Source organism: Diplodia corticola (genome assembly GCF_001883845.1).
Source record: "Diplodia corticola strain CBS 112549 chromosome Unknown scaffold21, whole genome shotgun sequence".
NCBI lineage: Eukaryota > Fungi > Ascomycota > Dothideomycetes > Botryosphaeriales > Botryosphaeriaceae > Diplodia > Diplodia corticola.
In genome coordinates, this window is record NW_017971500.1 from 395,142 (window position 1) to 404,375 (window position 9,234).

At 55.8% G+C, this 9,234-nt stretch overlaps 2 protein-coding genes across 2 annotated transcripts; one reads left to right on the top strand and one right to left on the bottom strand.

The window, feature by feature from the left end:
* Nucleotides 1-192: 192 nt before the first annotated feature.
* BKCO1_21000122 (histone chaperone asf1) lies at nucleotides 193-1,166 on the bottom strand (the record flags this gene model as incomplete). Its single annotated transcript, XM_020272633.1, has 4 exons — nucleotides 193-541; nucleotides 600-908; nucleotides 965-1,004; nucleotides 1,058-1,166. 4 exons carry the CDS (start codon nucleotides 1,164-1,166, stop codon nucleotides 193-195), a joined length of 807 nt encoding a protein of 268 aa, XP_020131032.1.
* A 2,694-nt stretch (nucleotides 1,167-3,860) lies between these two features.
* BKCO1_21000123 (chitin synthase activator) lies at nucleotides 3,861-6,423 on the top strand (the record flags this gene model as incomplete). Its single annotated transcript, XM_020272634.1, has 4 exons — nucleotides 3,861-4,664; nucleotides 4,719-4,838; nucleotides 4,888-6,357; nucleotides 6,412-6,423. 4 exons carry the CDS (start codon nucleotides 3,861-3,863, stop codon nucleotides 6,421-6,423), a joined length of 2,406 nt encoding a protein of 801 aa, XP_020131033.1.
* Nucleotides 6,424-9,234: the final 2,811 nt, after the last annotated feature.

The following is a 9,234-nucleotide window of genomic DNA, read 5'->3' on the forward strand; positions in this document are numbered from 1 at the left end:
TCTTGAACGTCATAATCTATCAGTGCTAACTCGTGTTCCATGGCGAGGTATTTCATGCCAAAAGTCAAACCTCACTGCGCCATGCAGAAACTGCGCACGCCAACCCCACCGCCCTTTTTACTTCTAAACCCAAGTCGTACCGCGGCTAGCCAAGCCTTTGGATATTCCAGATCGTGCAGCTCAAATGCTCGTCTAGTGGACCATGACATCGTTTTGTGCAGCCATATGTTGTTGCTTGTTCTTCGAATCGTCGTCCATCTCCATGTCGTCATCGCCGCCACCCTCCATTTCATCGTCCTCTTCATCCTCGCTGCTCTCGCCCTCGATGTCCTCAGAGCCGGCGTCAGAGTCGTCGTCGTCGACCTTGGCCGGGCCAGTGGTGTCGTCAGCTCCACCCATCTCCTCGTCCTCGCCATCGGCCTTGGGCTCCTCTTCCTCCTCGAGATCCTCGTCCGCGGCGTAGGCTTCCTCGTCGTCGTTGGCCAGGTCGGCGTCGGGCTGGTCGGGCGGGAATTCGGCGGGCGCACTCTCCTCCGAGTCCCTGGTGGAAGATCAGCAACACGAAAGCGGCCAGGCAGCAGCAAATAAGCATGACGCACCACTTGATAGCAAAGCGCGTGACCCTAGGCTTCTCGGCCAGGATGTTGCGGCGGACCTTCTCGATGACGGGCTTTGCAGGCGGCTCGGCGATCAGAGCCTCGTCCGTGTACTCGTTGTTGACATAGTATCCCACACGCACAAACTCCCTACCGTCGTAGCTGCAGGTGAGGAGGATGACAGTGACGCCGAGGATCTCGTTGTTCGGGATGCGCGAGAGGTTCGGCGGCTCGGCCTCGAAGACGAACTTGTTCACGCCGACAGGAATGGGGCCGACGAGGAGGGAGTCGAGCTCTTGGTCATGCTCGGAACTGCGAGCCGTAATGTTAGCGGTCGCATCGTGAAGCAGTGGAGGCGGGCATCGTACGAAGTCGCGGAGCCAACGTAGGTGAGCTTCCACTCCAAATCTGTCAGAATGTGAGCGAGGGCGCACGTTGAAGGGCTCCAGGTAGGTGCATACCGGACTTCAGCTGCTCGACGCACTCGAAGGTGATCTCGAACTCGTAAGGCGCGGTGAAGGGCGCGGGGTTGTTGCGGACGTCGACGTTCAGCAAAGACACGACGGACATCTTGATGGATGCGAAACTACGAGCTGAAAGAAATGGGTCTGAGGACTGTAGAAGCTGCTGGTTTTGAATCTGTTGTGATTGTGGATGCAGTGGAATGCAGTGTTGTCGGGTGAGGAAGAAGATGTGAAGGACGAAGCGCACGAATGTTTATGGCCGAAGAGCTGGCGGCGGCACAGGCTGGTGGTGGACGGAGCGATCCTGGGCGGCGCGACGCGTCTCTGAGCTGGTCGCGTCCAGTCGTGTAATCACGCGCCACAGCAATTAAGTGCGCCCGTCCGCAATCTCCCATAGGCTGGCAGCAAACAACCAACTGCAGCCACGAAGCGAAAGAAAATAAGCCCTCCAGATAAAGGGCCATTTGAGGCTCAATATCACATCCTCTCGTCCCCGCAAAATATTTCCACGTGACTTCGTGGTCAAAGCGGATTCTAGTCCATGCGTTGCGGTCGGACCACCCCATTCTCTCGCAAGCGCTCACAGGCTCAGCCACGAATGTTTGGGAGTCTACATGCAAAGTTGCCACTGGTCTCAAGAATTGATTCAACCCTCTCAATTGACTGTTTAATAGGCCGTACCTTAAAAGGTACGATACAGGTCGGGCCGAAATCAGGCTCAAGCAGCGGCCAAACAGTAGTATATGGCTGACCTCTGGACATGTAAAACCTACTGACTCCCAAAATCGTCGTAGCACGGATCAGTTGAAGGTCCGTGTTTGGGATGCAGTCACTGTCCCGAATCACTACTTGTCTTGCTCTGAATGTGCGTGTCCCATCTATTCAGGGATCCAAGAATAGGCACGGATTGTCTCTTTCGTCGCACATCTTGCACGATGTCGGGCAACGACAAACAAACATCACACCATTCGACGGGAGCTAGTCCGGTATGAGTCCCCAGTCAATGGTGTTTAGCTAACCCAAGGCCTGTTTTGGTCGCAACACGACAGTATGACTGCAGATGCACAGCATATCCTGTCTACGACCGGCAGCCTTTGCGTAGATAGTTAGCCGGCGGATACGTCTCGAAGTCGCGAGACTAGAATATGTCTGGACTCTTGCGTTCTTAGAGCACTGACCACCTTCCTCTTTCGTTTCCGACGGCGCCGAACTTGACGTGCTCCCCGTGAACTTGACTTCGCGCTGGAGGAGATATTGTCATGCTTCCACAGCTCTCTCCACCTTGTCTCAAATCTTATACTATCGGCATTTTCACAACTGTTAAGCAGGCAAAACGACATCCGAAAGTGGAACCCGAACCACAACAATACTCCGAGCTCCGAGGCAGTAACACCCATGGCAAAGACGATTAGAGTGGGTGATACTGCGGCAGTCTAGTGGGTAAGTAGAGGTGTAAATGTATGCCCGAAGCCCGAGGTAGCATGTGGCGCAAGATCATATTAGGTCGACGATGTGACGGCATCGCCGAAGGCCGGGGCAGCGTCACTGCCGGTGGAGAGTGCGGCAGTGCAACAGGGTCCAGTTTTGTTGATACGGCTATCAGGCGCGGGACGGGTGTAGATCGGGAGGCGCATGTGCAAGCAAGAGTGCTTTGGACAGCCTAAGGCGCAGGGTGCCTAAGCTGCCTTCCTGTTGCGTGGCGCTCGCGCGGATGTTCGGCAGCACAGGCTCTGCGCCGTTGTGGTGTTGGTGATGGAGCCCCTTTAACGCAGCCGGTTTAACGCCTCCCAATATTGCAATAATTTGCCCAATGCAAATTTTGCCGGCCCAGGACATTATTGGACTCCAATAACACGCGGAGTCAGTGGACAGCTCACCCAGCCTCGAGGCAGATTGTCGCGTTCGTGTTGGGCTCGGGTCGAGGGTACACAGCCTCATGCCCGGGCGTCGCAGCAGGCAGGGAAACGACCGGGCAGCGGTGCTCGCCAGCCCGGTGCCCGCCTTCTCGAAGCTCTGCACTGACGGAGAGGCGAGCGCGCTGGATCCGGATCGGCACTGTCGCAGCCGCGCGGGCCAGTGAGGACGTCTAGCCTTGTGTGTGTGTGTCTTGTGGACTCGCCCGCGGTGTTTGGGCGTGGCCTGCTCTGGCGGCCCAATTGTTTCGCAGCCCGCTGCGGGAGAAGCAGGAAACAGGGCTGCGAGCATGCGCAGGCTTACCTGAGCCGGGAAGTAAGCGTGAAACAAGAGCTTGACTGCGGCGAATGGAGCGCTTTGTGCTGCTCAGCCGCGCGCGGAAAGATCAGCTCCCTACCAGCTGACGTTTGCTAATATATCGCCGCCGCCCGCGACGGCGGCCGTGCACGCAGGCAGAGACAGTCAGCGCGGTCCATATTATTGACTTGTCCTGCACCGCGTGCCATTTTCGTCGCGCAGCCGCAGCCGCAGCGCTCCCGCCGTTGCCTGCTGTTTTGCTCGTGGTAAGTTCTCTGGAGGGGCTGCTGCGCCGGACTGGCCGCGCTAGAGCGTCGGCGTTGCCATCCAGCGCAGTCGACAGCACGCCCGCGCTTTTCTCACCCTCTTCCCACTCCGCTCCTCCATGCCTTCCTCTTCACTGCAGCCCTTCACACGCGCAAGGCCGGACTGCACGGGCATACCGCCACATTCCCACGACCGAGGAGGCTGACTGCGACCCGATCCAGAATTCCCGCCGGGCTGAGCACCAAGCACCTCAAGCGCCGCCGCTTCCCTCCACTTCCGGAGTATTGCGCCCCCCAGCTTCCCGCCCGCGCCTAAACCAAGCATGAGCTACCAGCCGCATCCCCACGCCAATAACTTTGGCCTTGCTGCCACCTTCGTTCCCGGCGGCACCGACGACTACTACCTTCCCCCGGAGCCCGAACTTGTCTCGCCTGCCCCGCAGCGGGTCATGCAAGAAGACGTCGACCAGATCCAGAACCAGGTCGCCCACATGGAACTCGAAGCGAACGGCAACGCCTTCCCGCCCCGCGGCAGCAGCGTGCTGTCCAACGGCTCCAACGGCTCGCAGTACCGACACGGCGACTACTCGCAGTACGGCATGGCGACCGCCGACATCCCCAACTTCTCGCATTTCCCCAAGCTCGTAAACCCGCCGCCGAACATCCCGCCGAACGACGATGAGAAGGAACAAATTCTGGAGCAGGCGCGCATGGGCGTGCTCAACTCCAACGACCCGGAGATGCAGCTGGCGTGGGCGCAGGACTCCCTTACCTGGGTCGATGCCTCCATGGTGCAGGCTGAGCGCATCTACGTCGACCAGGCCCGCCCGCCCACACCAGCCGTCGAGCACCAGCTGCGCGTGGACGCCATGAACATTGTCCAATTCCTCGCCGACCAGCACCACCCGCGTGCTGAGTTCATGCGCGGCATGTGGCTCGAGTTCGGCAAGTTTGGCATGCGCATTGACAAGAAAGAGGCTTTTCGCAGCTACTCGCGCGCTGCCGACAAAGGATATTATCGTGCAGAGTACCGCATAGGCATGCTCTTCGAACAGTCCAACGACCCGGTCAAGGCGCTTGTACACTACAAGCGGGGTGCCGATGCGGGGGATTCGGCCTCGAACTACGTATGTCCCTCTGCGCTGGTGGGGTGGCTTCTCGTATCGCTGACGTCCGTGTAGAGACTGGGTATGATGACGTTGCTTGGGCAGAACGGGCAGCCGCAGGACTACGCAAAGGGTCTGCAGCTCATCAAGCATGCGGCCAGCACCGCCGATGAAAACGCACCACAGGGTGCTTACGTAGGTGTCACAGACGTGGGGTTGAGAGCTGCAAGCTAATCCTCGGTAGGTTCTCGGGATGCTCCAGGCACGCGAACTTCCGCAGATCACAGTCCCGGAGATCTATCTTCCATATGACGAAAAGTCGGCCAAGATCAACATCGAGAAGGCGGCTTTCCTCGGCTTCGCGAAGGCGCAGCTGAAGATGGGATCCGCTTACGAGCTGTGCACCTTGGGTTGTGACTTCAACCCCGCACTTTCTCTACACTACAATGCGTTAGCAGCGAGGCAAGGTGAGCCGGAGGCAGACATGGCCATCAGCAAGTGGTTCCTCTGCGGCTATGAAGGTGTTTTCCAGAAGAACGAGGAGTTGGCATACACGTATGCCGAACGTGCGGCTGAGGCCGGCCTCGCGACCGCTGAATTCGCTCTCGGGTATTTCTTTGAGATCGGCGTCCATACGCCTGTCAACCTTGAGAAGGCCATGGAATGGTACGAGAGAGCCGCCAAGTCCGGCAACAAGGATGCCATTTCTCGTCTGGAGAACATCCAAGTCAACAGGACGCTCTCGAAGAAGGACCATGAGAAGGTTGCCATCAACAAGATCAGGTCCCAATACGGTTCCAAGAAAGGCCAAAGACCAGACAGATTCAGGAACTCGCAGGCTGCTCCTATGCCCACCATCTCAGATTCGGTGCCTCAGTCGCCTATCCAGTCGCCCACTAACGGACGCCCGCCTGTCCGTGCCTCGTCCACTGCTCCTTACCCTCTCGAAGACAGGCCGCCGACAATTGCTCCTTACGACCGACCATCCTCTGCTGCGCCTTACCCGATGGACAACGGTCCGCCAACCCTTGGAGCAATGCCTGGCGCACCACGTCCGACTTCCGCCTTCAACATGATACCACCTGGCCCTGGTGCTCCTGGTGCCCCTGCGGGGAGACTGCCGCCTCAAGGTTACAACTACGGACCTCCTCGTCCTCACACTAGTGTCGACTCGATGAGCCCTACTGGACCTCACCCAGGACGGAAGCCCATCGGTGGGCCAGGTGCACGTGTCTCTTCCGGTCCTCCTGGACCAGGCGGCTACCGCCAGCCTGGAGGCCCAAGTGTCGATCATCCCGAGCAGCATTACACACCTCCACCCCCGTCGGCTGGCCGTCCGCCTTCGTTGCAAGGGCCTCACAAGCTGCAGAAGCAGCCCACGGTGCAGGATATCGGATTCCAGGCGCCTATCGAACAGAAGAAGCCTATGCAGTTGCCTGCTGGTTATGAACGTGCTTCTACTGCATCCACAGTGCCTGCTGCAGGCCCCCCGATGATCCCAGCTCCCCGGCCTTCCGGTGGCGGCGGTAGACCAGGCAGCGCGGGTAGACCAGCTCCGCAGAAGAGCGACTCTGCACCGCCCAGGCAAAGTCAGCAGCCCCAGCCTCCCAAGGAAGCTGCACCCAAGCCTGCAGCAACGGCGCCGCCACCCGGCAAGGGACCAAAGACATTCGATGAGATGGGTGTGCCGAAGGTCAAGAACGACCAGGACTGCGTAAGCTCCACTTTCCGGCCCCTTGTTGGGTTTGACATGCTAATGACGCCGCAGATTGTCATGTAGATAACAAAAACCACCAAAACCGTTATATATTGCTGCATTGATACCACACACTACCGGAGGGATATATGGAGAAGGGGGGCACTACTTCTTGATGGCTTGTTCGATTCTTGGGATGATTTGCTGTTTTTCTTCTTGTTGCGCTTTGGTTTCATCCGTCTCGTTCTCGAACTGTTTGCATAGCGCCGCGAATGTACTGCAGAGGAAGGGGTTTTTGTTGTCCTACACCTGGGGCACCAATATGATTTGTTCTTTGTACAACTTTTTCTCACGGGGAAGAGAGGGGCCTGATGTTTCCGGTTTTTGGTACCGTTTCCTTACCAGCACGGTTGTAAAAGACTTTTATCCTTGAATGGATATGAATTGTACCTGACTTCAGAGCGGAGCTTCCATACATCCAAAGTTAATGAAGACACGAATGACTGCTTGAAGGCGAACCTTTCTTGGCATAGAGCTGATTGGATATGTTGGACCGCATCCTCGTAAGACTGAGCGAGGGCAATGCCATTTTAAAGGGGGTAAAAGTGCCCCGACTCCCTTGACTTGATGGTGAAAGTATACTTGTGGATTGATGCGGATAGAAACGGGGGAAACTTAGTGTGTCGTGAACGTGACGGTTCCGTGTAAAGCAGGTTACGGTTTCTATTGGGTTTGAATATGGTGGCGAGGTTGGCGATTGGCCATGTTGGCTATCCGGCGCACTACCTGACCCGATGGTTCTCAGGTTTTATGATTCAATCATGTTCTATTTTCTGATCGAGGGACGCAACATGAACAGATGCAGTGGACATCTCCTGGCATGACGTCATCCACCATCTGAGTACTTGCAAAGGCCGCGTCACACTCCGTAACCCACTTCTACGACTCCCCTCCAGAGAAACGCGGGCTCTCAGTAATTGACTTCCGAAGTGTTCCCCCGGGGTTTGTAAAGCTCCAACCGACGCCATTTCGAAAGACGAAGAGGTGCGTTGTTCCGAAGCCCTGTCAATAGTGAAGTACCGAGGTTGACGCAGACATAGACCTTCGAAGGCGTGATGTCGGCAAAGGACGAAGCTCAAGACATGACCGGATCAGAAGAGTCCAGCCCAACGTCTAGACAAGACGGGCGCCAGAACGAAGCGCAGCAGGCCGTCTCGGCCGCCTCCGAGGATGCGGCGACAGATCACAGATATCCCCAAGGCTCACACGGCCCTGTTCTGAGAAAGAAGGTGTTGGGTGAGAGAGGGCATGGCCCGGTGGTACACCCCAAACCGACGCGAGGGTGATTGAGCAATGAACCACACTATTTATGTGTGTTGGGGTGGACTTTATTTTGCGATTCATGCAATGTAAACCCGTAAATGATCACTTGTATGCCGGTGTCGAGCTTTTACATACATGTCTGTGGCACCTTCGTGTGTGTTTAGTAATCTTCACTAATACGAACCCCCACCAGAGTTGAGCGTCTCACTTCATCGAGCAAACTTTTTTTTTTTTTCGGAAACCGCTTACAAGCCACCTGCAGCTTTCAATCCACTGATACATTGGACCCTAGCAACTCAATGCACTTTCATCCTCCAGAAGCAAGTCCACATAGTTTTCAAGTCGCAAAGAGGGACAGAGAGATAGAGATAGAAAAAAAGAGCCCCACTAATTCCAGCTACCTCACCAAGTTTGAAGGAGTCGAAGAGCGTATAATTTTTTGCCTTTGCTTTGATCCCTTTGCAACTCCCATTGTCGTCGCACCAACCTTTCTCCGTCTTCTTTCAATTGCCGCTTTCGGTCGCCCTTGCTTAATCATCCATTGCGCGCATGTTTTTTTTTTCTCGCGTGTTTCCAGTGCCTACCCACCCTCCCTCCTATTACCCAAAAAAAAGTGATTGCGAGTGGAGACATGCGCTACCGACACCGGAGATGTACGACGCAGCATGGCGTGGCGCAGCACGCGTCGTTGGTGGAGATGTGGGTGGAGTACGTAGCCGGGGTGTGATATTGTAAATGGCAATGTGGGTTCGTGATGGGCTTATAGCCAGATAGACGAGATCGCATTGTAGCGGCGCGGCTCGTCGAGAGGTGGAATCCACTTTTTGCCCCCTCTCTTTCTGAGGATCTGGCGCCGATGCTATAACGCAAGGGTGTTATGATGAATCGCATGACCTGCGCGCGTACAGTTGATCTTCCGACGATACTAGCTGTGTAGAGTCGGCCCATTCATCGCATGATTATTCGGGCGGATCGCATGGGCGTTGATGCCCAAACGTAAAGGTATTTGAAGTGTAGATTCGCCGAAGAAATTGGTAGATAATCAACGCTGTCTCACTTTTGAGAGCGGGACGAGCCTCGTCGAACTGCCATTCTGTGACCAGAGCACCTTTCCCCACGGTTCTGTTCCAAATGTGCCTCCTCGCTTCCGTTTCCCCAGCCTCAATTTCGCGCACCCCTGCCCCTGCTCCCCCATCCGTCTCGATCGGGCTTCCAATCTGTCGATCATATTTCCCAATCTTGCTCCTGCGACGTCTCGATTCAGCCGTCATTACCTCTCAAAAATACTTTTCCAATCCTCAAGCCACCCGAGAGCGGTTTGATCTTCTCTCCCTCAGTGGAGCCTTGCTGGTCGGTCGAAAGCAAAAACGTCGAACAAATATTCCGAACCTGTCAAATTTCGGTAGAAAGCATGTCTATCGTCTATGGTCATACCTTTTCCGGGCGGCCGTCAATGAGAATAAGGAAAACAGAAGAACCAAAAACGATGCGAAAAAAACAGGGAGCTTATTTACAGCTGACAGATATGATCCTCAGACCCCTGTATTATCAACAACAATGACAAGATAATTG